Raw genomic sequence first — 16,731 nt, 5'->3', positions numbered from 1 at the left:
CATAATAGTAAACATACAGTATTTCATACATCATTGAAATGTATTGAGTAAAATAGCATAGCAACTGACAGTTGTTCTGCAACATTAGCATGTGAATTTAATGTCAAACATTAAGTAAAACTGACATGGATACAAATTGACATGCTGGAATTTTCGATTCGAAGAACCAATAATATTGTTGAATGTGATTAACATTTTTTTTAAACGGAAAGCCATACTGTTTTTTATTGAAAAATATGGCTTTCTCTTTAATAGAATGCATTAAAAATAAATAAGTGAATTAAATGTTTTCACTTTTTGATCTAGTATTCAATGCTTTTTATTTATTTGGTATGCATTATGTAATAATAATTAAAAATGAAACTGATTTATATGAAAATGATTTTTTTTTAATCATTCACAGAATAATATATTGTTATTTTTATTATTACACAGTCTAGACCAAATTGTAAAAAAGCACATAAATCATAAAAATTGCCAAATTAGTTTGAAGAATTTTGCAACTTAAGTTTAACTTAAATTGCTATATAAATTAATCTATTTCTGCCGTTTGATAATGATGATAAATAATTTTAATATTTGGTTTGATTATAGAGTGGTTATTATCTGCCTGCTTTGTTTATTAACGTACCATATGGAATAGGAGACAAAATATGGATGTCATGCATCACAAACTCTTAGCTTAATTACCACAAATATCCTAAAGTATCTCCTCATTCTTGTCGTTGATTCTAAAATAAAATCTACAATGCTTTCAAAACGTGAACAAAAACTAGAGAAACTGTCAAGAATATTTATAATAATGTTGCTTGATTTATAATTACCAATTGGCGCATAATTTATGTCAGATGTTATATTGCAATTGTTAGCCACCAAATATTCACCAAATAATTTTATTATTTTTCTCATGACCTTGGTTTATTCTATATACAGTATTATAGTATTGCGCTTCAGTGAATTATGTTGACAGTTAGAAAAGGGAAAAATAATATATAATGCTGTTTATTGTATCTTATCCAGGTCATATGAATACCTCGCTATTATATTATATTAAGTATGTTTACTATGAATGTAAGAATGAACTTAACCTGGAATGTTTTTGATATAATCGGTAGTTTTTATGGATATTAGGAATTTGAAATTAATAAATCAAACGTCAAGTTGTTATTTGATATAGTATGTCATGGTGCACAAAAGAAACTTACATTTAAAACTATGCAAAAAACACATTCATTCAATTTAGCACTTTTAAGTGTACTCCAAAACACATGTTAAAAGTTATACCAAATACTGAAGTAGTCATAAGCACATGCTAACAAATTATACTAAATACTTACTGTTTTGTTTTAAAAAATATCATGGGAAAAAATAAAAACACTTTTTGCATGCCTTATATAAAATTTGTAAAATATTAATGACAATACTACTAAATTGATTTGTAGATTATAACGAGTGTTTGACAGTACGTGTACCTGTATGTGATCAGAAATGTATTAACCAAATGTTCACAAGTAATACGTGTGAATGTGTCGATGGATTCTCACTTCAACAAGATACAAGGACTTGTAAATCAGACACAGGTAAGTCTAATATGACAAGTATATAGCCTTGCTATAATTGTGTATCATGTGCCATTCTGTACTAGTTATAATTAACAGAAATAGGTGACTTTTGCATGTTGAGCTTTCGGTATATATTTTGAAATTTAGTGCCATGTTGTTCCAACATACAAAACCAACCTGCTGTGTGTGCTGTCTAAACTGTTGTATTCCCTCCATAATTGGAGTGCTGTCTTTTGAATGGTCTAACCTGGACACTGATTCAAATTTAATTGGTTGAATAAATTTCAGTAGGTTTCTTGTATTAAACAATATGGAATTTTGTATTTTGTTGATTGGAGATATTTTACGAAAACTTTTACTCATTACGATCATTAACACATTTATTTTTGTATAAAAAAAATTGGTTATTGGTTTGATAATTGTATATGTGTACATGGTATCACAGCAGGTATGACAGCAGGTATTCTACTGTGTAGTCACAATATAAGCTTGTTTTATGTTACTTTGTATTTAATTATAGAATGTTGATTGTACCACAAATTCTATATAAAAAACAATAATTTGAATGTTTCCTTTCTGTTTTCCTAATATGTACATGTTGTCATTTTTTAGTCTCATGTTTCTTACAATGGTTTAAATTACTTAGTCCTGCTCTTTTACATATTTTATTCCTAGGCTTGAGTTTCATTTTTCTCTGTAATTGAACCTGACCATAAAAGCTTCGTTTATCCTCCTGTATTTCTTTCTAGGATATAGTTACATTTTCACTAAGCCTAGCTATTTTTACACTGCTTTCTTTTTCTTAAACTGTTCCTTGTATTCTTGCAATGGTCTAACAGGTTTATTTTCACTATCACTGGGAGTCAATTAGCACCCAGCTAGGCTCACACTGGTTCATGCATTCTTGTTAGATAGTGGATACAAACTTGCCTATGATTACTACATATTAATGGTTATGATTGGGTTGTTTAGCTTGCATCTAAAACATTGCTATGTCATGTTTATAATTAGTTCTTTTCTATTAATTTGCCAATGGCTACTGTATTAATCTTCATCTTATTTCCTGCAATGTAATGTACTGATTATGGTTTTAGGCTAGAAATGCCTTTTTGACAACATTTCCTTTTTATTATTTTGTTAAAATATATTTTTAATTTTTTTTTTTTAATATTTGATATACAATACGTTACTTTAAATTATTAAAGTAGTTGGTCTGTATTTAAAAGCTATATTTTTGTTGCATTTCCAAGCTCATTAAAAAAATAAATAATTTTTTTCAGCAACAACTGCAAAATTACTGGTGGCAAGTGGTGAAAAAATCAAAATAATGTCATTAACTGGTGACAGTTCTGCTGAACTAGACTCAGTCAGAGCCAATGCAATAAACTATGATTTTAAAAGAAAAAAGGTATCATTTATATTCTTACTGTATTTAGTAGAGTATTAAGTTGTTTAGTAAACTCGCATTTAGTTCTTAGTTACGTACAGTCTAGTTGCAGAATGCAGGATGCTGTCATAGTAACCTCTTTTTTTTTTTATTTTGCAAATTAATTTTCTTTTTTTATTTCGTTATCTCAAAGATTTGTTGGGTTGACAGGACAACTAGTAAAAGAATATTAAAATGTGTGAATTCAGAAACAATGGCAGATATCAAGAAAATCCAAGTTCCATTTGACATGAGAGGTAAAGTTTAAGTACATTATTATTTGTTTGCCTTAACCAATTCTCATTTTTATGGTTATATATACATTTTTATCAATAAGTACTTAGAAATTGAGTGCATTAATAGTTATACACATTTTTATTCATTTATTCAATTAAAATTTGAATTCAAATAATAAATATTTTTATGAATAATTATAAGCTTATTATCATTCATTTGGCTTTCAGTGTCTTTTTCATTGCAGTGATAACAATTTAATGTATGTTTAAATAATAATATATGCTAATTAAAAAGAAGATAATGATTGAGAAGTACTGTAAAAATACCAAAAAGATTATTAAAAAAACATTTCCACAAATAGTGTTTTGATTGTTTTAATGTACTTTTAATTTCAGGGGTGGAACAATTTGCAATTGAATGGATCACAGGAAACTTTTACTTTGTTGATAGTAGATCTGATCGCATATTTATTTGTACAGCCGATGATGATGATAATTATTGCTTAACCATAGTATCCAGTGGATTAGCAAACCCTAGGGGTATTGCCATAGATCCCAATGAAAGGTATGTTGTTTTTATTCTGTCTCGTCTCATCTAGTCTCGCCTAGTTAGCTCATTTTATGTCATCAAACTTTTACATTATTTTTGTTTTTACATTAGCTTACTTTATCTTTTATTATTTCTTTTCATTTATCTTCATTTCATTCCACCTAATCATTTATCATCCTTTTCATCCACATGTTTTGTAAAACAATTCTAAGAACTGTTTATGAAACATTGTATATAATAAAACTCTTTCATTTTAGTTTCAAAATATTTGATAGAATTCTATTCTGATAAGTCTGATATTTTCATCTTCTTTCACTTAAGAAACGCTTTAGCACACTTTTTAAAGTCAATTGTTCAACCATCTCTTCCAATTTTTTTATAGTTTGATTTCTTTTTATTCAATAATGTTCAAACAGCAATTAGAATTTGTAAATGTATATATTTTAGATAATGGAAGAGCGTGTAATATTCAACAGAAGAGTAACACATCTATTTATTGATTGCTTAGTTTTGTCTTGACCGTTGGTTTTATGATAATTAAACCAGCATGTTCTCTTGCATCATCTCTAACACAGTACTGTATATCCAATAAAATCATTGTATAATTTTAGCCATATTTTCCAGTTAATCAGTTTGCTAGCATGCCTGTGGTTGTCTGATAGCATAATAATGAGCATACAGTTTGCATAAAGACTAACATACACATTTTGTAAAATGTATCTTTGCCTGAATAAATAATAATAATAATAATAAATCAAACTTTAATATATTGTTATGAACAAGAATTTGACAGCCAGTTTGTGTACTATATACTAAAGACTTGGCACACTTTTTCAATATAACTGTTCTGCAGGGCAAGGTAAAGGAATTACCTGGCTGCACCAGCCTGGGTATTATAACACTACCAAAGTAATTATGCACAATGCATGATTAGACTGGACAATATTCAGTGGATCTTTATCAATTTGGGTCTTCCTCAATTAGTCAAGTTTAGATTCTTCGTCAAAATGTAGTTTTCTTCCTCAAGTTGAAACTTCCGTCTTCAAGTTCTTGAAATGTAATATAAACTTTTAAGGAAGAGATAAATGTTAAAATTGTATTTTATACTTTATTGCTATATACTATTTTGTAGATACTTTTTTATATCTGACTGGAGCAACCAGCCAAGAATCACACGATATTCTATCAATGGTAGTAATGAAGAAGTAATTGTTAAAACAAAGATAAGTTTACCACAGTGTTTGACATTGGACATATTTACAAAAAGAGTTTACTGGACAGATGCCAATATGGACCACATTCAAAGCATTCCTTATGATGGCAACCAAGCCTTGCGATATACTGTCATCAATGAACCTGATTTGGTATGCTTTAATATCTATTTTACATTTGTATAATTTTCTTAAGTGCACTTTACATTAATAGTAATAGAATTATAATGTAAGAACTCATAAAATGTATTTTTATGTGTATTTGTAATTATATGATTTATGTAATGTTTTAACATAAACATAAATGTCATCATCAGACATGTATTATTGAATTCCTAAATCAATGTAGTATATTTTAATGTGTGTGTGTGTTTACGATTAAGATAAACATGATTCCACTGTTATTTTGGAAAGCTCATCTATGACAGTCAATGACCTAACTTGGGTTAAAGACCAAGCTTAAGTCCTTCCTTAAGTCAAACATCCTGGTGTGATTCCACCTCCTCATTGCTGTCAAATCCATAGGATTATACTAGATCAAACATAATAATTTATTTATTAATAGTAATTAACTTCATTTTTCATAGATGGACCATCCATATGGTGTAGCTGTGTTTGAAAATTATATCTATAGTACAAACTGGAATGATCTGTTTGAAATCAGAAAGACGAGCAGATTTGAGGCATTTAATAATAAATCATTGATATTAAGCAAAGGGACATTACAAAGTGCAGCAATACAAGTGTACCATTCATCCTTACAGCCAATGAGTGAGTGTTTCTCTCAAAGCCTTGTTGGCAGGCTATATTAGGTTTCAATAAACCCACTTTTCCCCTCAAGTACCCAAACCAGCAACTAGGAAATAGGCCTAGGTCAATTGACCAATCCCACCAAGCTAGGAGGCAAATATCTAATAGGCAAGGCCTAAATATTATTTTTCTCCACTAGTCCACAGTGCCTCTTTGTGGAAAAAAACCCCCGTCCTTATTTATAATCAATAAGACAGTTTTTTAAATTGGTAAACAATTCCAAACAGTCAGTTTGATTTTGAATTAATTTTGTAGGTGATCACCCATGTAGCGATAACAATGGAGGATGTGATCATTTTTGTTTGCTTGTTGAAGGAGACAAGAAAGATTATTGTCAATGTAGTGTTGGCTTCATTCTACAAGAAGATGGAACTTGTCGACGTAAGTCATTTGAAAAATATATATATATATCATTATTCAAGAGTCATAAGAAAAACAAACTTTAATTCATTTTATTTTTGGCAATAGGTCAAAATTTGAAAGATGGTTTTCTACTCTACGGAATGGGAATGCCTGGAGCTATTAAAGGAATTTCCATAAATCCTGATGATAAATTTGATGTCATAGAGCCGTTATTAAATATGGAAAGTCCAAGAGCTTTAGATTTTGATGTTAAGGAAGAATATGTGTACTATGCAGACAGTGTTGCATTTAGGATTGTTAGAAGACCACTTGTTGGAAAGGAATCAGAAGCAGAAGTTTTACTAGATCAATGTAAGTAAGATTAATTATTATAACTAGATGGCACGCTCGCTTCGCTCGCGTACCATCTAGGTCGTGCCCACAGATGGTTCTCGAATACACAGTATTTCCAGCGAGAAAAAAATGGAGATTTCAAATGTACGTACCGCAGGACTATAATACATTGTCGTTTACAGAAACGAATAAATATACACAATGATTTATGTAGTCAACCAAAATTAGCACCCTGGGAATTACTTCCGAGAGAGAAACAAAATGAGTCAAATTTTTTTATTTGGACTCATTTAAACAAACCCAATTTGTGTTTTGTATGTAACATTAAGGGTTGAGGGATGGGGGAAGAAGATAGGTACAAAGAGGAAACATTTTAAAATATATTCTTATCCACTCAGTAACGAAATATTGTTTTTAATGTTTTATAGGCCTATAAATAATATACCACTAAATACAGTAAAACATTTACGATTTAATACGGTACTTTGTTAAAACTCTCACTGTCATAGTCGATTGAAATAGTAAAGTACATGTAACGATACACCACTACGACGTTTATATATTTTTAAATTATTAATTAATACAAACGTTGAGAAGCAACTGTCAGTAATAACGTTTATTTATTTCTATATTATATGTTTATAATCTAACAGTAGGGCCTACCCACACTCACAGTAATAAAGTTTATTTGTATATATTTTTATATTACATCTAACAGTACCAACACTCACAGTAAGAAATTTGCGATTCAAATTGCGATCAAAAGTGGTTAATACCTTAACAGTATTGTACAGCATTGCAATACTATTTATGTTTATTCTCCAAGGGGGCCCATAAATCTAAATCTAAATCTATACCTCTATGGTTAAACCAAATAATTTGGAATGTTTATTTGTATATTATATGTTTATAATCTAACAGTAGGGCCTACCCACACTCACAGTAATAAAGTTTATTTGTATATATTTTTATATTACATCTAACAGTACCAACACTCACAGTAAGAAATTTGCGATTCAAATTGCGATCAAAAGTGGTTAATACCTTAACAGTATTGTACAGCATTGCAATACTATTTATGTTTATTCTCCAAGGGGGCCCATAAATCTAAATCTATACCTGTATGGTTAAACCAAATAATTTGGAATGTTCCATTCATCACAAATCAATACATTTGTAAAAACGTATATTAAATGTATCAAAATAGTATTTTTTAAAGAAAATCGGCCTGTCTTCAACATTATGATGCTGTACTCGAACTGTTCAACCGGTTTTCAGCCATTAAAAACAATTATCGTAGGAGGAGATAGGAAAATGCGAAGCCTCCTCGCATTTTTGTGGCGGGTATTTTTCAAGACGGACATCCATTATACAGTGTATACCACGGTCGGAAAACAACCCTATTTGGGGCAAATCTTGGAACCTAAATTCGTTTTAACCGTCAATAACTTATTATCTAACTTAATTTAATTAGTAAACAGGGTTACATCAGGTGGTTAAAATCAGTACCGAAAGTACGAACCAACTTTATATACCATCGAGTAAAAATTCTAGAAGTAAGGCGCGATTTACCGAATTTTGCCCTTACGTAAATTTATATATAGATTTGATTCATTTTATTTATTCTTACTACACTTCCAAATACAAAAGTGGTTGTAATAGTCAAATCATAATCATTTGAAATTAACCCTGTTGAAGGAATACTGTTTCCAAAAGCTGGGAACTCTTTTCTGATTGTTTTTCTTTATTGTTTTGATCTGGCTTTTTGCTTATTGTAATTACAATTACTTAAAATCTTATTTTACTTGTATCTCCATTGAGATCCAGTCACTGAGACTCACAGCATTGTCATTTTTCAGTGCTTATTTTACTTGTATCTCCATTGAGATCCAGTCACTGATACACACAGCATTGTCATTTTTCAGTGTTTATTTTATTTGTACCTCCATTGAGATCCAGTCACTGATACCCACAGCATTGTCATTGTTCAGTAATTTTTCTTTGAATTGAAGTATGCTTTGTTTTAATTTGTTATTGTCCCTGTTTATAAAACAAATTGAAAGCTTTTAGCATTTATCAAAAGGATTTAGTAAACATATGGTTCCTAATTGAGTTAATCCATTTGTTTTATCTAATGACATTTACAAATATTGTTAATAGATGTGAATAACTGTGAAGGAATTGCTGTTGATTGGATATCTAGAAACCTTTACTGGACTGATGATGGACTTGACAGGATCAGTATGTCAACATTGAATGGAAGTTATAGTAAAACATTAATAACTACCAACTTGACACACCCAAGAGCTATAGCAGTAGACCCTGTCGCTGGGTAAGATATTCTATGATACTCTATAGCGATTTTATTCTACAATCAAGCAGTTCAAACAGCTCATTTTAAATGTTTTTTAAAGTTAAAAAGGAGCATGGAACTCTAAAGAAAGACTACAATACTCTTTAGTGATTTTATTGTCTCCTTAAATTCAAGTTTTAATTTTAATTACGAACTCTTCAAATGTTCAAGCAATCAGTTAATGAGTTAATTTTATTGTAAAATATAAAATTAATAAGTTAAAAAAGGAGATTTTAAAATATTCAAATGTTGCTATATTCTGTAGTGTTCTGAGCATGCCTCATCACAAATATATAAAGAGTGCTTTTATGTATGTTTTACCCAATAGCTACATGTATTGGACTGACTGGTCTGAGTATGATATAGAGCTAGGCATGATAGAACGGGCAAACTTAGATGGTACTAACCGTGAAGTATTGGTGTCCGGAGAGAATATTCTATGGCCTAATGGCATTGCACTGGATAAGGATGGGGGCTACCTTTATTGGTGTGATGCTTTCTTTGATGAAATTAGTAGAGTGTTCTTGGATGGTTCCGGAAAACGGGTAAGTTGTTTTTACTTTAAAGAAGTTTCAGGTTTTTTTTTTATCATTACAAAAAATAAACTCCACCCTCAAACACCCCTGCTTGTTTGTTTATGTAGAGCATCTTGTGTATATGTTGTGAACAGGATTACCAACTTTGAGAAGAATAGTGAATGGCAATATGCCAAAAAACAATAAACTCTCTTCTACTTCTTTGAATTTTCATCTTTTTAAAACCTTTAGTATTTTAGATTATTGACCTTTACAAAGAGATTGATATTGGTTGTTTGGAGAGAATATAATAGCCTTTGTATATTTTATATCCATTTTTTTCTTGAATTTTTTGATCCAGGAAATCTATGGTTTATTCTGAATGAATGGTTAACTAAAGAATCTTATGATGACCTTCATTTTGTGTGCAAACTAAATCCTTCTCTTGCCTAAATACTGTAAACTGTTATTTTGGTCGTTCTAAATGGTTTTAAAATTTTATCTGTTTGAAATTTAATTTTCATATTAAAAATTAATAATGTTTGTATTCAATTAATTTTCGCGCTTGTATTTTTTCAGTTCACTATGTACAAATATGTATACTTCATTACTTATATTATTTGTATATTCTTTGTGTTACCAATGAATAAAGGAGTTAGTCCATTAGTATTGTCTGTAAGCCGAATTGACAGTTTATTTTCATTTTGATAAAAGTGTATTTTGTAATATTTGGTGCTGCATATTTTTGCAGTATGAATAAAGCTAAACAAACAATTACAATACTCTGTGTTGTGTGTATATACCTTTAGGGATAACAAAGGCATTACAATACATATATTTTAGATAAAAGTGACAAAAACTATGTTTCAAATGATATAAATGCTTTACAGAGTAGAGTAGCTTTAGTGGTTAAATGCTTGACTACCAATCCCAGGCTCCTGAGTTCTAATTTTTTACACCACAAAAATAACTCCACTCCAAAGGACTTTATGTAGATCATATTGTGTTTTTGTTATGGGAAATAATTGGCAATTTGCCAAATTGTTGCAAATATCATGATTTACTACCATGGTGTCATAATCACAATAACACCAACTACACACATTACTACCATGGTGTCATAATCACCATAACACCAACTACACACATTACTACCATGGTGTCATAATCACCATAACACCAACTACACACATTACTACCATGGTGTCATAATCACCATAACACCAACTACACACATTACTACCATGGTGTCATAATCACCATAACACCAACTACACACATTACTACCATGGTGTCATAATCACAATAACACCAACTACACACATTACTACCATCGTGTCATAATCACCATAACACCAACTACACACATTACTACCATGGTGTCATAATCACCATAACACCAACTACACACATTACTACCATGGTGTCATAATCACCATAACACCAACTACACACATTACTACCATGGTTTCATAATCACAATAACACCAACTACACACATTACTACCATGGTGTCATAATCACCATAACACCAACTACACACATTACTACCATGGTGTCATAATCACCATAACACCAACTACACACATTACTACCATGGTGTCATAATCACAATAACACCAACTACACACATTACTACCATGGTGTCATAATCACCATAACACCAACTACACACATTACTACCATGGTGTCATAATCACAATAACACCAACTACACACATTACTACCATGGTGTCATAATCACCATAACACCAACTACACACATTACTACCATGGTGTCATAATCACAATAACACCAACTACACACATTACTACCATGGTGTCATAATCACCATAACACCAACTACACACATTACTACCATGGTGTCATAATCACCATAACACCAATTACACACATTACTACCATAAACATTTCTACCATCACATCTACTGGCAGATATTTCTATTACTATTCCAATCAATACTTAGTTGTCTTTGTAGTGTTTATGAGTGTGTGTTAACGATTTAAAAACTTTTTTTTAAAGATGATATATAATGGAGGAAAGGTAGAAGCACCGTTTGGTCTCTCCTTTTTTAACAATTATCTTTTTTGGACGGAAAGAGAATCTGGAAAGATATTCCGATATGAAATACCAGTAGAAGACGAGGTAAATATGCCGTTACAACTGAGAGATGAAGATAAAGAGTTGTATGCTATACGTGTGTATTCATCACAACTTCAATCTGGTAAGACTTTTTCTTTCACATACACTTAATCAATGTAAAAGCTATTCAATTCAAGTTAATATTGTTGAATTGTTATTATTACAGGTACTAATGAATGCTCATCTTCAAACGGAGACTGCGAACAACTTTGTGCAAACACTCTAAATGGAATTGTCTGCCTTTGTCAAAATGGCGACAGATTAAGATCAGATAATAAAACTTGTGAAACTGACCCAGATTTTCCACGTGGAACACACTGCAATGATGACGAAATGACTTGTAATAATGGACGGTGTGTACGGAAATTATGGAAGTGTGACGGGGATGATGATTGTGGAGATGGGTCTGATGAAAGTCCAGAAGTTTGTAGTGAGTATGGCTTCTTAGTTAACAGCTAACCTTTTAAAAAATTGTTGCAACAAATAAAAAAAAAATCCTAATTACAATGTACAGTACATGATCAAGATTGTACCCCTTAATTATTAGGGGTGATGCAGTTAAAATGGACCTGAAATGGAATTTCGATTTTCAAGAAATTCACACATGTTATTTAAATGTATCAAATTAACACAAACCCATACAAATAAAAACAAAATGTATAGTATTTTGAGTAAAAACGAAATTTTAAGATACCATGGTAAATTAGCGAAAATTACTCATGCCATTGCAATATTCTATTTCAACGGCCGTCGGAAGCCTCTATATTCACGACGTCACATATACACACGATGATATCGAGAGCGTGTATGCCACCCGATAGTCAGTGAATGATCGACGGCCTGGAAAGATACGCGAAGCGTTGACACTAATACTAATTTATTCAATATCTAATGTTGTTGAAATATAGGTCCCTAAAATGTACTTCGTTTGTTCTAAAACCCGAATTTGGAAGGCCTACCTCCCAAACCTTTACTAGGCCTAGGCCCCCAATACAGTGCGCAGAGTCGATCCACCACCCACATCATGCGGCGAGGCTCTGTTTCATGTGCATCCAAGGACCAAAGCGATATCAACAACTTGCTGCGCTCATTGTCAAGCCAAAGTAAAATATGAATAAAATTCGTTTTCGAACTGCCTGATTCGTGACAAATAAATTATCATCTCGTATATTACTAATTTAATTCTGCTAAACTAAAAACTAAAGAAACTAACACATTTTAGCAGTATAAATTACGAACGATACAAAATACACAAACGGAAAATATGGATACGCATCATTGCGCACAGAGCTGTATCCCGGTATTGCCAGAAAAAAACCGTTGATTTTAAGATTTTAAATCGTCATTTACTCGATGAATAACCGTTTATACGGTAATAATTTTATCTAAAAAAATTCTAAATACGTTTCTGCAAATGCACAAGCATTTTTTAGAAAATACTCCATAGATTTCAAGAGTTATAGCCAAAAAACTGCAAATTGTCCATTGGAGGGATAGGAATATATTCGCAAAGTGACGTCACCCGCGAATTTTTTTGATTTTCAAATGGGGCTTTCCCCAAAAGCGCCAATTTATATTTTGTAACAATATACATTCTAGCAACACCTAATAGCCCCCAAAACATCATTCTAAAATGAAAAAAATCGAAAATCCATTTCAGGTCCATTTTAAAGCATTAACACAAATTTTTTGGCTTATTTGACTAAAAAGGTGTACCATGAAATTATTAAATTTTGCAATGTTTTGTTATAGGCTCAAAGTCCTGCCATCCAGATTTGCAGTTTATGTGTTCAAACTATAAATGTATTCCAAAGAAGTACCAGTGTGATGGTGATTCTGATTGTCATGATGGGGGTGATGAAGATGAGACATTATGTCAATGTAAGTAACAGTGTGATGGTGATTCTGATTGTCATGATGGGAGTGATAAAGATGAGAAATGATGTCAATGTAAGTACCAGTGTGATGGTGATTCTGATTGTCTAGATGGAGGCAATGAAGATGAGACATTATATCAATGTAAGTACCAGTGTGATGGTGATTCTGATTGTCATGATGGGGGCGATGAAGATGAGACATTATGTCAATGTAAGTACCAGCATGATGGTGATTCTGATTGTCATGATGGAGGCGATGAAGATGAGACATTACGTCAATGTAAGTACCAGTGTGATGGTAATTCTGATTGTCATGATGGAGGCGATGAAGATGAGACATTATGTCAATGTAAGTACCAGTCTGATGGTGATTCTGATTGTCATGATGGAGGCGATGAAGATGAGACATTATGTCAATGTAAGTACCAGTGTGATGGTGATTCTGATTGTCATGATGGAGGCGATGAAGATGAGACATTATGTCAATGTAAGTACCAGTGTGATGGTGATTCTGAGTGTCATGATGGGAGTGATGAAGATGAGACATTATGTCAATGTAAGTACCAGTGTGATAGTGATTGTGATTGTCATGATGGGAGTGATGAAGATGAGACATTATGTCAATGTAAGTACCAGTGTGATGGTGATTGTGATTGTCATGATGGGGTCGATGAAGATGACACAGTATGTCAATGTAAGTAGGAGAATGTGAGACGTTGGTTTAACATTTATTATTAACTTTAAATGAAGAAGATGTTATGTTGTAACGTTGATTACAATAAAAATGTATGTTGGTTACCATTATAAAGTATTTTTAATTAATAAATTCAATAATTTATATTTTTATTTAAAGCAATTACATGTTCACCTGATGAGTTTTCCTGTGACAATGACAAATGCATTTTACCAGTCTGGGTTTGTGATCGAGAGGATGACTGTGGAGATAACAGCGATGAAATTGCTTGTGTTTACGAATCATGTGAAGAGAATGAGTTCTCATGTACTAATGGACGGTGTATAAACCATGATTGGCGTTGCGATACTGATAACGATTGTGGCGATAATTCTGACGAGTTGTTTTGCCAGTATAGCTGTAGCAATGATACACAGTTCACATGTGATTCTCTACAATGCATAGATTTAGAATTTGTATGTAATGGTGTGGACGACTGTGCAGACGGCAGTGATGAAGCATTACCTAGTTGTAGTAAGTTTTAATGATATTCATGTTGAAAGCTGTCAATCAGGCAGTTTAAAAGTTTACAATATGAATTGGTAATTAAACTTTATTATTGTTTATCACTGAATTGTGCTTTCTCAGAAGAAGTAATGAGGCATAGATATCAAGAATGTTATCTCTGACAAAAGTCCTCCTATTAGATCAAAGAAAACATATAACATATAATTCTAGGAACACATTCACATCAGATTCTAATTTATTTCGTAGTTGTGAATTGTTGGTTTCAGTTTTATATTGAATAATGCTTACATATTTATTTCTTGTTTTTTCAGCTCCCTCACCTTCTAAATGTCATGAATCAGAGTTTGATTGTGGTTCTGGAAATTGTATAAATATAGAATACATTTGTGATTCTAAAGAAGATTGTCTTGATGGGTCGGACGAGGTGGATTGTGGTGAGTTACATTTGTGAACTGTTTCAAAAAGTATGATTCATTTTGAAACAAGTCAGTGGGTACCAATTTCACTCAAATGTTAATATTTATTTATCTATATACTTTTTTTCTGTTGTGGTGAAATTAAATTTTGAATTGAATTGAACAATTTCAATAAATAAAGATATGATTGATTATATTAAATTGTTAATGTTTTTAGGAACCATTGTGTATGTTTGTGACAATGATGAGTTTCAGTGTAACAACGGTTTATGTATTCCTCTTGATTGGAAGTGTGATGATGACAATGATTGTGATGACGCTAGTGACGAAGGCGACAGAACCTGTCGTAAGTTTTAAATCTGATAACAATATCAACCAATGATTAGTTTACCAAGTCAATAATAAATGTATTTTGTTTAAATCACCATAGTTTTTACGAATTGATTATTTTTGAAATATTATTGTACATTGAAACATTTTTGTTTTGTTTTTGCAAAGCACCAAAGCTTTGTGACAATGGAGCTTGGCAATGTCCAAATCACACGCTCTGCATCCCATTGGTCAATCTATGTGATGGTGATGTCCATTGTCCTAATGGATATGATGAAGCATTTGATTGTGGTACGTATACAAATATTTTTCTTTAGAATGAAATGCTTTCCAATTTGTAACAGGACAACTTCGGCACCCACAAAAGTGGAGTGTCCCCTGAATAGGTTTGACTGTAATGTTAAAACATATGAACACTTTATTTCACTCAAATGTGGCCTTTAACACTTTGACTGCCAGAGGTTTTTCCAGTTAGAAACTGCCACCGCTAGCGTTTATAGCCCAATTCGATGTTTTTATTAAAGCTGATTGAAACTATGTATGTGATCTTATTTACATGTAATTTAGACTAAAATAATCATAAAGATTTTAGCTTTACAATGGTACCTAGAACGATTTTCAAATCGCATTATGTAAATCGTAATAGTAAAATGAAAGTAACCCACTTTTTGAGTTTTTCGAGATATCCGCGATTTTGTGCAAGACATCACAATATGAAAATATCGCCCGGTGAGATCAACAAACAACAAAAAAGTTACTTACTGTTACACGGCATAAAAACAAGTTATCACTATCGAAAAATGTATTACATTTTATAAATCATAAATCTTGCATCAATGTTTCGCCAAAATCCACATAGTAAAGACACCAGGCCTAGTTAACTAGGCCTAAAGTTGGTCCGGAACCGTTTTACGACTAGGCCTAGGCTATAGCCTAGTACTACTAGCCTAGCTAGTAAACTGATGATAATATTCATACCATTTCTAAACAAGTTTGTTGCGTGAAACTCGGCCACTTTTACAGTGAAACACCAAAACAATTAGGGTATACATACAATAATAAAATTAAAGACTTCATATTGAAAATTCATCCATTATTTTTTATTCAGATAACAAACAAACATGCCAATCCACATAAACCTTTGTAATGCTTCGGCGGCATAGCTAGCGCGCGACCGATACACAATGCGCCAAACCATCGCTGTACGCGCTACTGTGATGCGCGGTGTATGTTATTTCGACAGGTACCATTTTGACAATCGTTCGTAACCAGATTAGTTACTTTCAAAGAGTAAATTATTCACGGTCCAGACCGAATATAGTGTTTTTATTTATTTATAGTATATACCAATAATTAACCTATCTACCGGATTTCGTAAAAAAACGCGAAAAACGAAGATCTTCG

General features: G+C 31.7%; 1 protein-coding gene across 3 annotated transcripts in view; it reads left to right on the top strand.

The window, feature by feature from the left end:
- Nucleotides 1–16,731, top strand: part of LOC140039970 (low-density lipoprotein receptor-related protein 1-like) — a 75,245-nt gene that overhangs the window by 13,240 nt on the left and 45,274 nt on the right. For all 3 annotated transcript variants that reach the window (XM_072085561.1, XM_072085560.1, XM_072085559.1), the window contains exons 6-22: nt 1,443–1,580; nt 2,843–2,970; nt 3,143–3,245; nt 3,621–3,789; nt 4,907–5,138; nt 5,573–5,756; nt 6,051–6,176; nt 6,264–6,509; nt 8,652–8,823; nt 9,173–9,389; nt 11,384–11,585; nt 11,670–11,933; nt 13,256–13,384; nt 14,234–14,587; nt 14,893–15,015; nt 15,215–15,343; nt 15,496–15,618. In XM_072085561.1, coding sequence (XP_071941662.1) covers nt 1,443–1,580; nt 2,843–2,970; nt 3,143–3,245; nt 3,621–3,789; nt 4,907–5,138; nt 5,573–5,756; nt 6,051–6,176; nt 6,264–6,509; nt 8,652–8,823; nt 9,173–9,389; nt 11,384–11,585; nt 11,670–11,933; nt 13,256–13,384; nt 14,234–14,587; nt 14,893–15,015; nt 15,215–15,343; nt 15,496–15,618 — 3,039 coding nt within the window. The remainder of the gene's footprint in view (nt 1–1,442; nt 1,581–2,842; nt 2,971–3,142; nt 3,246–3,620; nt 3,790–4,906; nt 5,139–5,572; nt 5,757–6,050; nt 6,177–6,263; nt 6,510–8,651; nt 8,824–9,172; nt 9,390–11,383; nt 11,586–11,669; nt 11,934–13,255; nt 13,385–14,233; nt 14,588–14,892; nt 15,016–15,214; nt 15,344–15,495; nt 15,619–16,731) is intronic.

Source organism: Antedon mediterranea, chromosome 2 (assembly GCF_964355755.1).
Source record: "Antedon mediterranea chromosome 2, ecAntMedi1.1, whole genome shotgun sequence".
NCBI lineage: Eukaryota > Metazoa > Echinodermata > Crinoidea > Comatulida > Antedonidae > Antedon > Antedon mediterranea.
Note: the sequence above shows the minus strand (reverse complement) of the source record. Positions and strands in the feature narration are given on the sequence as shown.